Consider the following 20,690-nt stretch of genomic DNA (forward strand, 5'->3'; position numbering starts at 1 on the left):
CTTCCTGGTCGAGTTTTGGAAAGTTGTACTTTTCTAAGAATTTGTCCATTTCTTCCACGTTGTCCATTTTATTGGCATATAATTGTTGATAGTACTCTCTTATGATCCTTTGTATTTCTGTGTTGTCTGTTGTGATCTCTCCATTTTCATTTCTAATTTTATTGATTTGATTTTTCTCCCTTTATTTCTTGATGAGTCTGGCTAATGGTTTGTCAATTTTATTTATCCTTTCAAAAAAACCAGCTTTTGGTTTTGTTGGTTTTTGCTATGATCTCTTTTGTTTCTTTTGCATTTATTTCTGCTCTAAGTTTTAAGATTTCTTTCCTTCTACTAACCCTGGGGTTCTTCATTTCTTCCTTTTCTAGTTGCTTTAGGCGTAGAGTTAGGTTATTTATTTGACTTTTTTCTTGTTTCTTGAGGTGTGCCTGTATTGCTATGAACTTTCCCCTTAGGACTGCTTTTACCGTGTCCCACAGGTTTTGGGTTGTTGTGTTTTCATTTTCATTCGTTTCTATGCAAATTTTGATTTCTTTTTTGATTTCTTCTGTGATTTGTTGGTTATTCAGCAGCGTGTTGTTCAGCCTCCATATGTTGGCATTTTTAATAGTTTTTCTCTTGTAATTGAGATCTAATCTTACTGCATTGTGGTCAGAAAAGATGCTTGGAATGATTTCTATTTTTTTGAATTTACCAAGGCTAGCTTTATGGCCCAGGATGTGATCTATCCTGGAGAAGGTTCCATGTGCGCTTGAGAAAAAGGTGAAATTCATTGTTTTGGGATGAAATGTCCTATAGATATCAATTAGGTCTAACTGGTCTATTGTATTGTTTAAAGTTTGTGTTTCCTTGTTAATTTTCTGTTTAGTTGATCTATCCATAGGTGTGAGTGGGGTATTAAAGTCTCCCACTATTATTGTGTTATTGTTAATTTCTCCTTTCATACGTGTTAGCATTTGTCTTACATACTGCGGTGCTCCCGTGTTGGGTGCATATATATTTATAATTGTTATATCTTCTTCTTGGATTGATCCTTTGATCATTATGTAGTGACCATCTTTGTCTCTTTTCACAGTCTTTGTTTTAAAGTCTATTTTATCTGATATGAGTATTGCTACTCCTGCTTTCTTTTGGTCCCTATTTGCATGGAAAATCTTTTTCCAGCCCTTCACTTTCAGTCTGTATGTGTCCCCTGTTTTGAGGTGGGTCTCTTGTAGACAACATATGTAGGGGTCTTGTTTTTGTATCCATTCAGCCAGTCTTTGTCTTTTGGTTGGGGCATTCAACCCATTTACGTTTAAGGTAATTACTGATAAGTATGATCCCGTTGCCATTTACTTTATTGTTTTGGGTTCGAATTTATACACCGTCTTTGTGTTTCCTGTCTAGAGAATATCCTTTAGTATTTGTTGGAGAGCTGGTTTGGTGGTGCAGAATTCTCTCAGCTTTTGCTTGTCTGAAAAGCTTTTGATTTCTCCTTCATACTTGAATGAGATCCTTGCTGGGTACAATAATCTGGGCTGTAGGTTATTTTCTTTCATCATTTTAAGTATGTCTTGCCATTCCCTCCTGGCTTGAAGAGTTTCTATTGAAAGATCAGCTGTTATCCTTATGGGTATTCCCTTGTGTGTTATTTGTTGTTTTTCCCTTGCTGCTTTTAATATTTGTTCTTTGTGTTTGATCTTTGTTAATTTGATTAATATGTGTCTTGGGGTGTTTCGCCTTGGGTTTATCCTGTATGGGACTCTCTGGGTTTCTTGGACTTGGGTGATTATTTCCTTCCCCATTTTAGGGAAGTTTTCAACTATTATCTCCTCAAGTATTTTCTCATGGTCTTTCTTTTTGTCTTCTTCTTCTGGGACCCCTATGATTCGAATGTTGTAGCGTTTAATATTGTCCTGGAGGTCTCTGAGATTGTCCTCATTTCTTTTAATTCGTTTTTCTTTTATCCTCTCTGATTCATTTATTTCTACCATTCTATCTTCTAATTCACTAATCCTATCTTCTGCCTCTGTTATTCTATTTGTTGCCTCCAGAGTGTTTTTAATTTCATTTATTGCATTATTCATTATATATTGACTCTTTTTTATTTCTTCTAAGTCCTTGTTAAACCTTTCTTCCATCTTCTCAATCCTTGCCTCCAGGCTATTTATCTGTGATTCCATTTTAATTTCAAGATTTTGGATCAATTTCACTATCATTATTCGGAATTCTTTATCAGGTAGATTCCCTATCTCTTCCTCTTTTGTTTGGTTTGTTGGGCATTTATCCTGTTCCTTTATCTGCTGGCTATTCCTCTGTCTCTTCATCTTGTTTAAATTGCTGAGTTTGGGGTGTCCTTTCTGTATTCTGGCAGTTTGTGGAGTTCTCTTTATTGTGGCGTTTCCTCACTGTGTGTGGGTTTGTACTGGTGGCTTGTCAAGGTTTCCTGGTTAGGGAAGCTTGTGTCGATGTTCTGGTGGATGGAGCTGTATTTCTTCTCTCTGGAGTGTAATGAAATGTTCAGTAGAGTCATGAGATGTCTATGGTTTTGGGGTGACTTTGGGCAGCCTGTATCTTGAAGCTCAGGGCTGTGTTCCTTTGTTGCTAGAGAATTTGCTTGGTATGTCTTTCCCTGGAACTTGTTGGCCCTTGTGTGGTGCTTGGTTTCAGTGCCGGTATGGAGGCGTTGATGAGCTCCTGTCAATTAATGTTCCTTGGAGTCAGGAGTTCCCTGGAGTCAGGGTTTGGACTTAAGCCTCCTACTTCCAGTTATCGGTCTTATTTTTACAGTAGTTTCAAAACTTCTCCTTCTATACAGCACCATTGATAAAACATTTACATTAAAGATGAAAAGTTTCTCTACTGTGAGGGTCACTCAGAGAGGTTCACAGCGTTACATGGAGAAGAGAAGTGGGAGAAGGGAGTTAGAGGTGACCCAAATGATATGAGATGGAATCAATAGTGGAGAGAGTGGGCTAGCCAGTAGTCACTTCCTTATGTGCACTCCACAACTGGACTGCTCAGAGATGTTCACGGAGTTATACAGAGAAGAGAAGAAGGAGGCAGGAGAAAGAGGTGGCCAGAAGGATAAAAGGGGGAAATGAAAAGGAGGGAGACAGATCCAGCCAGTAATCAGTTCCCTAAGTGTTCTCCACTGTCTGGAACACACAGAAATTCACAGAGTTGGGTAGAGTAGAGAGGGGTTAGGGAGGAGATACAGGCGACCTGGTGGAGAAAATGGAGAGTCCAAAGGGAGAGAGAGCAGTCAAGCCAGTAATCTCGTTCTCTAGTGAAAAATGGGTCCTGAAGATTGGGTTCTTAAAGGTACAAAATTGGTAACAAATACATAAAAGCAAATTAAAAATCTAGAGTAGAGTTTGGAATTTCAAAAATGCGATGTTAATGAAAAGAAGGAAAAGAAAGAGAGAAAAAACGAACAAAGAAAAACAAATAAGGTCGCAAAAATTACAAAGAAACTACAGGTACAAAATTGATAACTAATACCAAAAAGCAAAAGTTAAAAATCTAGAGTAGAGTTTGGAATTTCAAAAATACAATGTTAAAAAAAAGAAGAAGAAAAATAAAGAGATAAAACAAACAAACCAACAAAAACAATGTCGCAAAAATTATAAAGAAAATACAGGTACAAAATTGATATCAAATACCAAAAAGCATAAATTAAAAATCTTGAGTAGAGTTTGGAATTGCAGATATACGATGTTATACAAAAGAAGAAGAGAAAGAAACAAAGGAAAAAAAAAGTCATAGAAATTATGAAAAAAACTATAGGTACAGAATTGATAACATATACCAAAAGGCTAAAATTAAAAATCTAGAGTAGAGTTTGGAATTTCAAAAATACAATGTTAAAGAAAAGAAGAAAAAGAAAAAAACAAAACAAAACAAAACACGGTCAAAAAATTATAAAATATATATGTGAAGTTTGCTGAAGAAGAAAAAAAAAAATAGGGTCTTTTTTTTTTTTTTGCAAAGTAATAGTTATAAGAGTGAAAATTAAAGGACAATAGAGGACTTAAGATTTAAAAAAAGAAAAAAAAAGAAAAAAGAAAGATTGATCGTAAAAATAGTAAAAATATATCTAGGTCTTTCTCTGGTTTTGTTGTGAGTATTGTGGGTTCAGTTCATTTTTGGCTAGTTCCTTGGTCTGACTTATATTTCTCAAGATCCTATGTAGTCCGTAGTAACCACAGGGTTTTAATCTATGGCCTGTAGCTTCCAAGGCGTTTCCCTCTGTTATAGCTTCTTCTGTTTGCTGGTCTCTTCAGTGTCTGGTTCCCGCCCTGACACAAAGGGGACGGTGGAGGACACTATTTTTTTTATTTTATTTAGGCTCACTTGTTCAGCCACGCTGTGGGGAGGGAGGGAGGGATGCTGCAAACAGATAACACTGGCATGCGCTCGCAGTGCCTCAGCCACACTGGGTCTGCCCCCGCTCACGGCGAGGTAGCCTCCCTGCCCACACTGCTCGGGCTCTAGGTTGTTCAGCCGGGAACAATCAGAGGCTGGCCCTGGGCTGAGCTCCCAGGTCCAAGCCACTCAGGTTCAGGCACTCGAGTAGTCCTCAGAGGCGCAGACTCAGTTGGGCCTGCGTTTTGTGCTCTTCCCAGATCCGAGCAGCTCAGGTGATGTGTTTGGCGGGCGCCAATGCTGCGACTTATCGCCTCCCCGCCACTCGGTTATCTGGGTGTAAAACCGGCGCACCTTCTCAGGCAGATGTTGACCGTCCAGACCCCCAAGAAGTTTTAGTTAGCAAAGAAGCCTGCTTACAGTTTTATAGATAGTGTCTCTCTTGGGCTGCGATTGCCCCCTTACGGCTCTGGCTGCCTGTCACCGGAGGGGGAAGGTCTGCAACCGGCTATCTCTGTTCAGTCCTTTGTTCTGTGCACGGGCCTGGCGGTGTCTTAGGTTAGGGCTGGCTTTTCGCGTGGTAGATATCCCACAGTCTGGTTTGCTAGCCCAAATTATTTCGCTCAGATAGTGCTCAGGACATTCGGGCTGATTCTTACTCTAAGGACAGAGCCCGCGCCACGCTTCCCTGCCCAGACCCCGCTTGCTAATGCCATGTGCAGGCGTCTGCGCTGCTTCTCCGCTGGGAGAGTTACCGTAGGGCTCACAATCTGCGATTTCTAATTGTTTATTTATTTATTTTTCTCCCTTTTATGTTGCCCTCTGTGCTTCCAAAGCTCGGCACAGATTCGGCAGTGAGAAGGTTTCCTGGTGTTTGGAAACTTCTCTCTTTTTAAGACTCCCTTCCCTGGACGGAACTCCGTCCCTCCCTCTTTTGTCTCTTTTTTTGTCTTTTATATTTTTTCCTACCTCCTTTCGAAGAGTTGGGTTGCTTTTCTGGGTACCTGATGTCCTCTGCCGGCATTCAGAAGTTGTTTTGTGGAATTTACTCGACGTTTAAATGCTCTTTTGATGAATTTGTGGGGGAGAAAGTGTTCTCCCCGTCCTACTCCTCCGCCATCTTGGCTCCTCCCCCCCAGCATAGTGTTAAAAGTCCTAGCCACAGCAATCAGAAAAAATTAATTAATTAAAAAAATAAAAGAAATCTGAACAGGAAAGCAAGAAGTAAAACTGTCACAATTTGCAGATGACATGATATTATACAGAGAAAACCTTAAAGACAGCACCAAAAAACTGTTAGAACTAATAAACTCAGTGAAGTTGCACAGAACAAATTTAATACAGAAAGGTGTTGTTTCTATACACTATCAACAAAAAGAGAAATTAAGAAATCAATCACATTTACAATTACATTAAAAAAATACCTAAGAATAAATCTAACTAAGGAGGTAAAAGACCTGTACTAAGAAAACTGTTATTACACTGATGAAACTGAAAACACAAACAAATGGAAAAATATGTTACATTCATGAATTAGAAGAATTACTATTGTTAAAATAACCATACTAACCACAAGATTTAATGCAATCCCTATCAAAATACCCATAGCATTTTCCACAGAACTAGAACAAATAATTCCAAAACTTGTATGGAAACACAAAAGAAATTCAATAGCCAAAATGATCTTGAGAAACAAGAACAAAGCTAGAGGTATCACACGCCCTGATTTTAAACTATACTACAGAGCTATAGTAACCAAAGCAGTATGCTACTGGCATAAAAACGGACACATAGATCAACAGAAAAGAATAGAGAACCAGAAATGAAACCACATTTAAATGGTCAATTAACTTATGCCAAAGAAGACAGGAAATACAGTGGGGAAAAGACAATCTCTTCAATAAATGGTTTTAGGAAAACTAAATAGCTACATGCAAAAGAATTAAACTGAACTACTCTCTCACACTATATACAAAAACAAGTGAAAGATGGATAAAGACTTAACTGCAGAGAGGAAACCATTAAATTCCTAGAAGAAAACACATGCAGTATGCAATTTTGAAATCAGTCTTAGTAATATATTTTTAAAAATAGTCCTTGAAATATAGTTAACTCACAATATTGTATTATTAGCAATATATTTTTGGATGTATTTTTCCTCAGGCAAGACTTCCCTGGTAGCTCAGATGGTTAAGCATCTGTCTACAATGTGGGAACAGGGTTCGATCCCTGGGTCAGGAAGATCCCCTGGAGAAGGAAATGGCAATCCACTCCAGTACTATTGCCTGGAAAATCCCATGGACAGAGGAGCCTGGTAGGCTACAGTCCATGGGGTTGCAAAGAGTCAGACATGACTGAGAGACTTAACTAACTAACTAACTTCCTCAGGCAAGGGAAGCAAAAGCAAAAAAATCCAAATGAGATCACATAAAACAAAAAGCTTTTGCACAGCGAAGGAAACTATCAATGAAATGAAAAGGCAGCCTACTGAATGGGAGAAGATATCTGCAAACAATGTATCTGATAAGAAATTAATATTCAGTATATACAAAGAACTCATACACCTCAACATCATAAAAACAAAAACTGAATTTAAAAATGGGCAGAGAACCTGAATAGATATTCTTTCAAAGAAGACAAACAGATGGCCAACAGGCACAACATCACTAACCATCAGGGAAATGCAAATCAAAACCACAATGAGTTATCACTTCACATCAATCAGAATGGCTATCATCAAAAAGAACACAAATAGGACTTGCCTGGTGGTCCAGTGGTTAAGAATTCACCTGCTATCAGGGTTTCATACATAGCACCAGCTCCCTCGCTGCTATCTATCGAAAATCAGCCCTTGACACAAGGGTTTGAAAAAAATTAATAAAAAAGATTTTTAAAAAAATGAGAAAAAAAAAACAGAAAAAATAACAGTAAAAAAAAAAAAAAGAAAGAAAAGAAACAAAACAAACAAAAATAAATGGAGGAAAAAAAGAATTCACCTGCCAATGTAGGGGACATCCATTCAATTCCTGGTCCAGGAAGATTACACATGTCCTGGAGCAACTGAACCCATGAGTCACAACTACTGAACCCATTCTCTAGGGCCCACATGCTGCAACTATTGAGGCCCTGAGCTACTGAGCTCCCTAGAGTCCATGCTCTAAAATAAAAGAAGCCACCGCCACGAGAAGCCTGCGTAGTGCAATGAAGAGTAGCCCCCATTCACTGCAACTAGAGAAAGCCCATGAACAGCAATGAAGACCAAAAAAAATAATTAATTTTTTAAAAAACACAAATAACAAATGTTGGCAAGGATGTGAAAAAAGGGAACCCTCGTGCACTGCTGGTTGTAATTTAAGTTGATATGGCCAGCAAAGAAAGTAATAGGCTCCTCAAAAAATTAAAATCAGGAGAAGGAAATGGTAACCCACTCCAGTATTCTTGCCTGGAAAAGTCCATGGACAGAGGAGCTTGGCGGGCTGCAGTCCATGGGGTTACATGACTGACAACGTGTGCATGAGGGTGGAGGAAGATGGGTTGTAGCAATAACCTGGTAGAACTGAAAAAAAAAAAAAAAACAATTAAAATCAGAACTACCATATGATCCAGCAATTCTGCTTCTTGGTATTTTTGTGAAGAAAACAAATACATTAATTTGAAAAGATATATGCACCCTTATGTTCACTGAGCATTTTTACAATAGCCAAGATATGGAAGTAACCTAAGTCAACAGATGAACGGGTTAAAAAGATGTGACATATACATACACAAACACATACATACTGGAATATTACTCAATAGAAAAGAAAATTCTCCATTTGCAACAACATGGATAAATCTAGAAGGTATTGTGCTGTGTGAAATAAGTCAGAGAAAGATAAATACCATATAATTTCACTTATAAGTGGAATATAAATACTAAAACAAATGAATAAACAAAACAGAAACAGAGTCACAGATACAGAAAACAAATAGGCAGTTGCCAGAGGGAAGGCAGGTTGGGAATGAGTAAAAGCGGTAAGGGATATTAAGAGGTACAAACTTCCAGGTACAAAATAAACAAGTCACAGGAATTAAATGTACAGGAGAATGGGGAATATAGTAAATAATAATAACAATACAATAAATTTTATGGTGACAGATGACAACTAGATTTATCATATTGATCATTTTGCAATATAAAGAAGTATCAAATTACTATGTCATGCACCTGGAACTAACACAGTATTGTAGATTAGTTATAATTCAGTAATGGAAAAAGGAATTCTTACAAAACTCCAACAGATAAGTGGATCTAAAGAAAAATAGATAATTCACAAAGGAGGAAATACAATTAAACATAGGGGGAAATGTTTAACTTTACCAGCATACATACATATACATATATATATATATATATATATATATATATATATATATATATATAAAGTTAAAGCAATTGAATTCTCATCTTTCATTTATTTTGTCTCTTATCAAGTCAGTCCGATTCACACCCCAGTGTTTTTAACTTACATCTAAGACTTATATGGATGAAGTGAAATGAAAATTATACATTGGTAATCACAGTGTACCTTGGGATTGCCCTTTAAGGAAGCAATATGACAGTATGTATTGTGACTGAAAATATTTGTATTAGAAATAATAATGCAAAAAAAATCAATAAAATTCTGAAAAAGAAGAGTAATAGAAAGGTTTAGAACTATCTGATTTTGAAATATATTACAAACCTATAATACTTAAAGCAGTATGGTACTTACAAATGAACAGACATAGATAAATGAAATAAACCAACTCACCAAAATAGAAATAAACCCACAAAATGCATACAAGAACTTAGTATATATTAACAGCAGATTCTTAAATCTACAAGAAAAAAAATCTACAATAAAAACAACAAACTATCTTAAATCTACAAGAAAAAAATCTACAATAAAAACAACAAACTATCTTAAATCTACAAGAAAAAAAAATCTACAATAAAAACAAACCATCAAAAAATGGTTTGGGTCAACTGAGTAACCAAATCGAAAATTAAATAAAATGTGGCATCTACCTTACTTCCTGTAACAACAACAACAAAAAAATTGCAGACAATCAAAGACATATCCATGGGGGGTGGGAGGAAATATAATATTACAGTGTATTAGAAGGGGACTTTCCTGTCAGTCCACTGGTTAAGACTTTGCCTTTCAGTGCAAGGGATGTGAGTTCAATCCCTGGTCAGGGAGCTAAGATCCCATATGACACGTGGACAAAAAGAAAACAAACATAAAAAATAGAAGTGGGCGTCCCTGGTGGCTCAGTAGTAAAGAATATGCTCCTGACAATGCAGAAGACACGGGTTTGATCCCTGGTCCACGAAGAAGTGTGTCACAACTGTTGAACCTGTGCTCTAGAGCCCAGGAACCACAACTACTGAAGGTCATGCGCCCTAGAGCCTGTGCTCTGCAACAAGAGAAGCCACTGCAATGAGAAGCCCATGCACTGCAACTAGAGAGTAGCCCCTGGCCACCACAACTAAAGAAAGCCCTTGTGCATCAATGAAGAACAAGTACAGCCAAAAATAAATAAATGAATAAAATTATTTTTAAGAAAGCTTTCCCTTAAAGAAGCAACATTATAACAAATTCAATAAAGACTTTAAAAAATGGTCCACAAAAAAAAAAACTCTTCATGAAAAATGTACTACAAGGCAGCATGAGAGAATGTTATTTATGATCTTGAAACAGAAAACCTTCAAATATGACAGAAACCCAAACCATAAAAGAGCTCAATAAATAGAGCTACATAAAAATTAAAATATATCATGAAAATAGTCAAAAAAGACAGTGATAAACTACAGAAATCTATTAAAATCTACTAATCAACAAAAGGTTGATTTTTTAAAACATATAGAGTACCAATACAATACAGAAAATACTAGACAACTGAGCCCTGGCAAATGGATTAAGGGTATGAGGAATTTCATAGAAAAGGAAATGCAAATGGCTCTAAGCAGCATATATAAAAGATACTCAAACTCACTCATAACAAAAGAAATACAAATTATGAGATACATTTTTCACCTATTACATTGGTAAAAAAAAAACCCACCAAGCTTGAAAAAACATCAGGCACTCTCATTCAATTTTCATTGGAGTATAAAATGGTACAACTATGGTGGCTTAGGCTGTAAAGAATCCACTTACAATGCAGGAGACCTGCGTTTGATCCCCGGGTTGGGAAGATCCCCTGGAGAAGGGAATGGCTACCTACTCCAGTATTCTTGCCTAGAGAATTCCACGGACAAAGGAGCTTGGCAGGCTACAGCCCATGGGATCGCAAAGAGTCGGACACAACTGAGCCACTAACACTTTCACAGTTTGACTGTGCTGTGCTGTGCTAAGCTGCTAAAGCTGTGTCCAACTCTGTGTGACCCTATGGACCGTAGCCTACGAGGCACCTATATCCATGGGATTCTCCAGACCAAGAATACTAGAGTGGGTTGCCATGCCCTCCTCCAGGGGATCTTCCCCACCCAGGGATCAATCCCACATCATTTATGTCTCCTGCATCAGCAGGTGGGTTCTTAACCTCTAGTGCTACCTAGGAAGTTCCCATACTTTCACTACAAAAAGGTAATTTGCCAATATTTATCCAAATTAAAAATGCACATATCAAAAACATCAAAATAACATTCTTTTTTACTCAGTATTTCATTTGTAGAAATTTATTCTATAGATATATGGTATGCTGATGAATAAAGATATTCACTGGAGCAGTTTATAATAAGCAAGGAGTGGAAGCAAACTAAACAACCATCTATATGTGACTAATTAATAAATTGTAGAGAATTCCCTGGTAGTTCAGGGGTTAGCACTCTGCCTTTCTCCTGCAGGGGGCAAGGGTTCGATTCCTGGTTGGAGAATGAAGATACCACAAGTCACATGCCCCTCCCCCCACCAAAAAATTGTACAAATCCATAATACAGATTACCATAAACTGTTCTTTCAAAATGGGGCAATTTCGTTTATAATGCTATTTAATAATTTACAATATATATTAAGTAAATAAGGTAAAAAGTTATCAAAAACTATTTTTAGTAACTAGCATTTGTATCTGCGTTTTTAAGTACATCTAAAATGATATGTTTATATATGTATATAGATTTTCACTGAAAGGATATACTAAAGGCTGGTAACAATGATCAACTCCAAGGAACAACTGGGTGGCTGAGGAAGAGGAATGGAAAGGAGAGTATATATATTTCACTATATATCCTTTTGGAACTTTTAAACTTTATAACATATTCAGACATTGCTTATTAAAAAATTAAACAGTTTAAAAAATGTAAGTTCTTTAAAGGTCAAAAAATTTTTTTTAATTTCATGTTCAAATTATAATTTAACTTTTTGATCTCTTTCCAAATGAAATAATCTCAATGTGTGAAAAGCTTTATACTCGAGAGATGTTTACTGTTACAATATTTACAACAGCAAACAAACAGCAGAAGAATGGTAAAGATAACAAAAGAAATATTTAACTATTAAAATAAACTCTATAAAACATACACTTAAATACAGCAATATTTATGGGATATGTTTACATATAGTGATATAAAAAAACAAAACCTGAGCAAAGAAAAAAAAGAGAACTGAATTAGTTTCTATGGAAATACAGACTTTTTTTAAAAAAGTCCAAAAACAAAACCAGTAATAGCAGCAGCTAACATTTGAGCACCTATGTACATGGCATGTGAAGACTTTTACATGCACTAATACATTTAATCCTAATAATATCCATGCTAGCTAGGTAGGTGCTAATATATTTGAATCCTGTTGTTGTTGTTCAGGTGCCAAATCATGTCTGATTCTTTGCGACGCCATGGACTGAAGCACACCAGCTTTCCCTGTCCTTCACCATCTCCTGGAGTTTGCTCAGACTCATGTCCATTGAGTCAGTGATGCCATCCAACCATCTCATCCTCTGTCACCTCCTTCTCCTCCTGCTTTAGTCTTTCCCAGCATCAGGGTCTTTTCCAATGAGTCAGCTCTTTCCATCAGGTGGCCAAAGTATTGGAGCTTCCGCTTCAGCATCAGTCCTTCCAATGAATATTCAGGATTGATTTCCTTTAGGATTGACTGGTTTGATTTACTTGCTGTCCAAGGGACTCTCAAGAGTCTTCTCCAGCATTACAATTCGGAAGCATCAATTCTTCAGTACTCAGCTTTTTTTACTGTCCAGCTCTCACATCCATTCACGACCACTGGAAAAACCATAGCTTTGACTATACAGACCTTTATTGGCAAAGTGATGTCTATGCTTTTTAATATGCTGTCTAGGTTTGTCATATCTGAGGTTAATGATATTTCTCCCGGGAATCTTGATTCCAGCTTGTGCTTCATTCAGCCCAGCATTTTGCATGATGCACTCTGCATATAGGTTAAATAAGCATGGTGACAATATACAGCCTTGACGTACTCCTTTCCCAATTTGGAACCAGTCCGTTGTTCCATGTCTGGTTCTAACTGTTGCTTCTTGACCTGTATACAGGTTTCGCAGGAGGCAGGTAAGGTGGTCTAGTATTCCCATCTCTTTAAGAATTTTCCACAGTCTACACAGTCAAAGGTTTTAGCATAGTGAATGAAGCAGATGTTTTTCTGGAATTCTCTAGCTTTTTCTATGATTTTGGCACTTTGATCTCTGGTTCCTCTGCCTTTTCTAAATCTAGCTTGTACATCTGGAAGTTCTCAGTTCACATACTGTTGAAGCCTAGCTTGAAGGATTTTGAGCATTACTCTGCTAGCATGTGAAATGAGTGCAATTTTGTGGTAGTTTGAACATTCTTTGGCCCTTCTTTGGGATTTGGATGAAAACTGACCTGTTCCAGAAATATCAATAACCTCAGATATGCAGATGATACCCACCCTTATCACAGAAAGCAAAGAAGAATTAAAGAGCCTCTTGATAAAGGTGAAAGAGGTGAATGAAAAAGCTGGCTTAAAACTCAACATTCAGAAAACTAAGATCATGGCATCTGGTCCCATCACTTCATGGCAAATAGATGGGGACTCAATGGAAACAGTGACAGGCTTTATTTTGGGGGGCTCCAAAATCACTGCAGATGGTGACTGCAGTCATGAAATTAAAGGCCACTTGCTCCTTAGAAGAAAAGCAATGACAAACCTAGATAGCATATTAAAAAGCAGAGACATCACTTTGCCAACAAAAGTCCATATAGTCAAAGCTATGATTTTTCCCTTGGACAGTAATGAGATCCAACCAGTCATTCCTAAAGGAAATCAGTCCTGAATATTCATTTGAAGGACTGATGCTGAAGCTGAAGCTCCAATACTTTGGCCACCTGATGTGAAGAGCTGATTCAATGGAAAAGACCTTGATGCTGGGGAAGATTGAAGGCAGGAGGAGAAAGGGACAAGAGAGAATGAGATGGTTGGATGGCATCACTGACATGAGTTTGAGCAAGCTCTGGGAGATAGTGAAGGACATGGATGCCTGGTGTGCTGCAGTTCATTGGACTGCAAACAGACACAACTGAGTGACTGAACAACAAAAAGATCTGTCATAGCTCTTCTTCCAAGGAGCATCTTTTAATTGCAAGATTGCACTTAAGATCTACAGTGATTTTGGAGCCCAATAAAATAAAAATCCCCTGTTCCCATTTTTTCCCATCTATTTGCCATGAAGTGATGGCACCAGATGCCATGATCTTCTTTTTTTGAATGTTGAGTTTTAAGCGAGCTCTTTCACTCTCCTCTTTCATCTATATCTTACTAATGTGAATAAAGAGACTTAGGGAGAGGTTCAGTTCAGTTCAGTCACTCAGTCATGTCCAACTCTTTGCGACCCTATGAATCACAGCACGCCAGGCCTCCCTGTCCATCGCCATCTCCCGGAGTTCACTCAAACTCGCGTCCATCGAGTCGGTGATGCCAGCCATCCAGATCATTCTCTGTCGTCCCCTTTTCCTCCTGCCCCCAATCCCTCCCAGCATCAGTCTTTTCCAATGAGTCAACTCTTCGCATGAGGTGGCCAAAGTACTGGAGTTTCAGCTTTAGCATCATTCCTTCCAAAGAACAGCCAGGGCTGATCTCCTTTAGAATGGACTGGTTGGATCTCCTTGCAGTCCAAGGGACTCTCAAGAGTCTTCTCCAGCACCACAGTTCAAAAGCATCAATTCTTCGGTGCTCAGCTTTCTTCACAGTCCAACTCTCACATCCATACATGACCACTGGAAAAACCATAGCCTTGACTAGACGGACCTTTGTTGGTAAAGTAATGTCTCTGCTTTTCAATATGCTATCTAGGTTGGTCATAACTTTTCTTCCAAGGAGTAAGCGTCTTTTAATTTAGGTGTCTGGAATCAGAAGTTGAGTCCAGGCAAGATGACTTCAAGACCATGTTTAGGAAATGGAACCATGAGTATCTTTTTCTTCTCTTCTTTATGTTTTTCAGTAGTTTCAGGTTTCTTACTAAATTTAAAAAAGTACTATTTTCACAATGAAAGAGAATTATTAGAGAAATAACGTGTCAATGTTTTTCTTTTTGGTAAAAGTGGTAATGTTAACATGTGGGAAAGATTAATCTTTTGTCTTCCAAAAAGGATTCCTTTTGAGAATTCTAACAAAGGCCAGACATATTATTTTGGTAGGGCTGATATTAAAATAACCTTCCCTGATTATCTCTAAGACTCTTCAGATGGGCGGGAGTATCTATAAGGAAGGATCCAGGCTGACAGTTGGCCCTGGATGATCATCCTACATCCTCATACTCAATAGTTCTTCCACCTGAATGAGCAATGTTGAGGCATCGAGTATGTGAATACAAATATTCTATTCAGAAAATTTAGATATCACGAGAAATAAAAATGATGAACAAAATTCAAGTATATATCTAATTTTATCATTTGATTATATAAATTATACACAAAAACAATGCTGAACAATTAAAGGATGCAATGATTGAAAATGTACTTAGAATGTTTTTTTTAAGAGTCAAAACACAGCAAGAAAATAAGCACAGTTGACCCTGGAGCAACAGAGATTTGAACTGTGGGGGTCCACTTACATGGAGACTTTTTTCAATAGTAAATATGACAGTACTACACAATCCACAACTGGCTGACCACAGGATGCAGAAATCACAGATACAGAGGAACTGAGGATATGAGGGCCTACTATAAATTATATGCCAGATTTTTTTAAAGTATTTATTTATTTTGGCTGCACTGGGTCTTAGTTGTTGCACATGGGAGCTATTAGTATGCCAGACTTATGACTGTGCAAAGGGTCAGTGCCCCTAAGTCCTACTCTTACTCAAGGGTCAACTGTAATCAAATGTCATACAAAAGAAAGTATCTAAAATGGATATAAAATAGCTTTTTTAAATGACTTTCTATATATTTCAAAGAATATTTTAATTCTGAAAGCTATAGACAGTATTCTTTAGTATGAATAAAAAGATTTCTTACAAAAGGATCTGCTGGTTTTTGCTTACAAAGTTCTGTGAGTCCTTTAAGCAGAGTTGGCATTACATACAAATTTAAATAGTCCTTAGCAGCTTGTCCAACTGGAATGGGCTCAACAATCACTGCAAATACAAATGTATTCCCGTTAAAGCTAACATAAATGATGAAATATTATACAGTCATTAAAAAGGACACATTCAAAGAAATTTTAATGACATGAGAAATACTTAGTTTTTCTTTTTTAAAAAAAGTAAACAGAAATAGATACATAGCAAATAGTTTGTTCAGAAACACAATCACATACACACAAAAATAAGACTCATACAAATAGCAAAAAATACATCAATATATTGATAGTGCTCACACATAAGATTCTGATTATGTTTTCAACAATCTCCTTTTTTGTATTTCCATTTCCATTTTTTAACAGTAAATGCATAATGGACAATGTTATGAAAAGCTGAAAGAATAAATATAATCTAGATTAATTCATCACAAAAATTAACTCCCGTCAACAAAATGGAGGCAGTTTGCACAGTGGAAAATCCCATGGACAGAGGAGCATAGTAGGCTACAGTCCATGGGGTCGCAAAGAGTTGGACACGACTGAGCGACTTCACTTCACTTCACAGATATGAGTGAATAATACATGCCTCTTGCTCTCTTATAAATTGAATATACACATAAATTCTATTTCTATGATAGTATATATTAATATTGCTGCTTGTTTTTCAATTGTAAAATAAATTATCTAAGATTTAAGGAAATTTTAGTCTTTTCAGCTTTGTTTGAACACTATAGGTGACCTAGACTTTCAATACAACAAAAAACATTTTTCTACCAGAAACAAAAAGGGTCCCAGTATCTCTATATCCTTGCCATTGATCATAGGTATTCTAGTGGATAAGCAAAGGTATCTCATGGTGCTTTCGATTTGCATTTCCTCACTGATTATGCTGAGCACTTTTTCATGTACTTATTAGCCTGTTATCTTTTGTGAAATGCCTATTCAAATCTTTTGCACAGTTTTTAATTCAGTTGTTTGTATTGAGTTGTAAAAATTCTTTGTATTAATATACTAGATACAAGTGCTTTATCTGATATATGATTTGCAAGTATATTCTCCCAGTCTATGATTTATCTTTTCATACATTTAATGATGACTTTTAAAGAAGAAAAGCTTTGAATTTTTATGTAGTCTAATGTATCAATATTTTATTTTACAGATTATATTTGTGATGTCATATATAAGAACTCTTTGTTCAACTCAAGGTAATAAAGATTTTCTATATTTTCTTCCAGTTAGAAGAGTTTGTGATATGAGCTCCCTTTTGCTTAGCAGTCAGTCAGGAATGATATACAAAACCCTATATGATGAGTCACTAAAGCAAGTTATAAAGATATTCTAGGACATATTCCTAATCCTTGAAAAAGCTGGTGCTCTTCCTAAAAACCAAAGCTAGTTTTTAGCTCTTATGTTTACGTCTATTTGTGTGTGGTGTGAAGAAAGGGTCTATACTGATTTATGTTTTCGCATGTGGATATCCAGTTGTCTTTGCACCATTTGTTGAAAAGATCACCCCCTCTCCATCAAATTGTCTAGGCACTTTCATGGAAAATCAATTGGCCATAAATGTAAGAATCTACTTCTAGATTCTCAATCCTGCTTCATTGATCTTTATGTCTATACCTACGTCAGGACCATACAGCCTTAATTACTGTGGTTTCATAACAGGTTGAAATCAGGTTAGTGGAAATCTTCCAACTTTGTTCTTCGCTTTCAAAATTGCCTTAGCTCTTCTAGATCCTTTACAATTCCATATACATTTTGGAACTGACTTGTTTGTTAATTTCTGCATAAAAGCATGCATAGACTTTGATAGGGACTGCATTAAATTTATCCATCAATTTGAAGTGAACTGTCATCTTGACAATATTGACTCTTCTGATCCAGGAAAGTGTTAGTTGCTTGGTTGTCCCACTCTGTAAACACACAGACTGTAGCCTGCCAGGCTCCTGTGTTCATGGGATTCTCCAGGCAAGAAAACTGGAGTGGATTGCTGTTTCCTTTTCCAAGAGACATTCCTCACTCAGGGATCGAACCCAGGTGTCCCACATCACAGGCAGATTCTTTACCACCTGAGCCAGCAGGGAAGCCCCTAAAAGGGGATGTCTATTTATTTAGATATTCTTTCATTTCTCTCAGCAACATTTTGTTTTGTACTCTTCAGTGCACAAGAATTGCACTTCTTTTGTTAAATTTATTCTTAAATATCTTATTGTTTTTGATGCTATTGTGAATAAAATTGTTTATCTTCATTTTTGGATTGTTTCTCTATTTTTGAAAATCATTTATTATTTGTCTCTGGCTATTTATTATTTGAATTTTGGAGACTTTCCACTAACCTGATTTCAAAACCTTTAATGAGGAACAACTGACACTTGGCTGCTGGGCAAGGGAGGCCAAGCCTGGCTGGTACCTTGAGGCTTGGGAGACTTGGATTTTCAGATAATATCAGAATTCCTCCTGGGAACATTGACTCTATCTATGCTTGGTACCTCTGAGATGAACTGATGTTTCTTTGAGATGAACTGATGAATTGGAGCTACGGTACAAAAGAAGAAGTGCTGTCCTTGGTTACTTGACTACTTAATGATTGAAGGGGTCAGGCATGCAAGCAGTAATAGTGTGGCCCAGATTCTGGAACTGCTACTTGATGAGTACTGTGTGCAACAGCTAAATAAGTTTGAGGGCGAGACCTTAGTGTCAGTCATTGAAGAGGGCCTGATCCAGAAGACGAGGAGAAAAAGAAATAGGAAGAGGGCCTCCCTAGTGGCTCAGTGGTAAAGAATTCATCTGCCAATGCAGGAGACAAGGGTTTGATCCTTGGTCCAGGAGGATCCCACATGCTGTAGAGCAACTAAGCCCGTGTGCCATACTAAGCCTGTGCTCTGGAGCCTGGGAACTCCAACTACTGAGTTCACATGCAGAAACTACTGAAGCCCATGCACTGCAGAGCCCATACTCTGCAACAAGAGAAACCACTACAAGAAGAAGCCCATGCACTGCAACTAGACAGCAGACCCGCTTGCAGCAAGTAAAGAAAAGCCTACACAATAACAAAGACTCAGCACAGCCAAAAATAAATAAGAAACAGGAAAAGAAAAAGTTTCAAACCCTCTGCAAAAAAGATGGCTGTATCAAACCTACTGGTGACATCCCTGTGCTGCATTGTCACGAGCACGTATAGCTGGATAGCAAACATGGAAAGAATCATGAAGGCTCAAGCCCTAAGAGACAACTCAACAACAGGTTATAGTGATAGTAAAGTTACTCAGTCGTGTCCGACTCTTTGCAACCCCATGCACTGTAGATTGCCAGGCTCCTCTGACCATAGGATTTTCCAGGCAAGAATACTGGAGTGGGTTGCCATTTTCTTCTCCAGGGGGTCTTCCCGACCCAGGGATCAAACCCAGGTCTCCCGCATTGCAGGCAGTCTCTTTACCATCTGAGCCACTAGGGAAGCCCTGGCAGCAAAGAAGCACCTGGAGGTAAACCCCAGACCATTTCCTCATCAAGACCCTGAAGCAAAAGGCTGATAATAATGACAAGTCTTTGAAGGACCAGGTCATCCTACTGTATGAAGTGGCTCTCCTATCTTGACTTTGGTCTGGAGGATCCCCAGACCCATGCTAACAGGGTCTACAGGATGATCAAATTTGGTCTTGGTATCCACGAGAATGACCCCACTACTGACAAGAGCAATGCTGCCACAGCAGGGGAGATGTGGAAGGAGATGATGACCGTTCTCATATGGAAGTAGACTAAGCTCTGCCTGAGGATTACGTGGTTACGTGTTCAACACTCTGTCTCCATTTCTTCTGATAACATGTTTTCACATATTTATTTTTATTAGCATTTAAAAACATGTATGGCACGACAACTGCTTTAGGGGAAAGTTAAGATTTCTATTAAGTGTGATACTTTAGGCACTGAAGTAGAGCTAGCTTTTTTTTCCTAGTTTCATGTTGGCTTATTTTAACAGACAGAAGTAGTGTTCATTGTACGGTGTATGTAACCTGTGTTAACTTCTCAGTCTGAAGTGTTTAGCTATCAAGCAGATTCTTTAGTGGACCAAATCTCATCACTAAAGTGTTCTGAAGTATATACCTTGATGTTTAAAATAAAAGTACTCATTAAAGCAACTTTCATTTTCTGCGATCTACTTTTTAAACCTTCCAACCCCTACTGTCATAGTATCGCATGTGTCAGGACCCTAGAAATTAGTATGTTAAACTGAACCAACTTGATGGGAGTCACTATCCATATATAGGGATTGTTTTATAAAGAAAAATAATATTTAGAATAGCAAAATTATAAGCTTACCTAGGCATGTTGCAAAGCCATTTGAAAAATAACTCAGAACAAGTTTTGTGAGTGGAAATGTAGTGTTCAAGCCACACACTTAAGAGTTGGAACAAATACAGATATATAAAAAAGAAAAAAATGCTATTATGAAACCACAATATTAAGACTGTATGGTACTGACATAAGAACAGACAATAAAGATCAATGAAGCAGAACTGAGAATCTAAAAGTAGATACTTACATATATGGCCAAATGATTTTTGACAACAGAGTTGGATGAATTAATGAGAAACTAAAACGTGCTTTCACGTTTCTCACATAAATAAATTTTCACTGTACTTTTAAAGGCTTTTTCATGGCAGAAGTTATACATTGCATTGTATATTTATTTTTCTGGCCTTTTAAAATAAAATAATCTTGAGAGAGCAGGGATATCTTATTCATTTTTGTATTTTTGGCACAACTCAATAACTCAATAAACTTGCTGAATGAATGGAATGTAGTAAAGCT

At 37.3% G+C, this 20,690-nt stretch overlaps 1 protein-coding gene across 2 annotated transcripts in view; it reads right to left on the reverse strand.

Annotated features, from left to right (window-relative positions):
- The window catches only part of NME5 (NME/NM23 family member 5), a 37,414-nt gene that overhangs the window by 7,372 nt on the left and 9,352 nt on the right, over positions 1 to 20,690 (reverse strand). The window contains exons 3-4 of one of the 2 annotated variants that reach the window (XM_055554740.1): positions 15,815 to 15,933; positions 7,790 to 7,903 (exon numbers count right to left, since the gene is read on the reverse strand). In XM_055554740.1, the coding sequence (XP_055410715.1) occupies positions 7,790 to 7,903; positions 15,815 to 15,933 (233 nt within the window). The remainder of the gene's footprint in view (positions 1 to 7,789; positions 7,904 to 15,814; positions 15,934 to 20,690) is intronic. The other variant, XM_055554749.1, reaches the window with a different exon arrangement.

Source organism: Bubalus kerabau, chromosome 1 (assembly GCF_029407905.1).
Source record: "Bubalus kerabau isolate K-KA32 ecotype Philippines breed swamp buffalo chromosome 1, PCC_UOA_SB_1v2, whole genome shotgun sequence".
In the NCBI taxonomy this organism is placed as follows: Eukaryota; Metazoa; Chordata; class Mammalia; order Artiodactyla; family Bovidae; genus Bubalus; species Bubalus kerabau.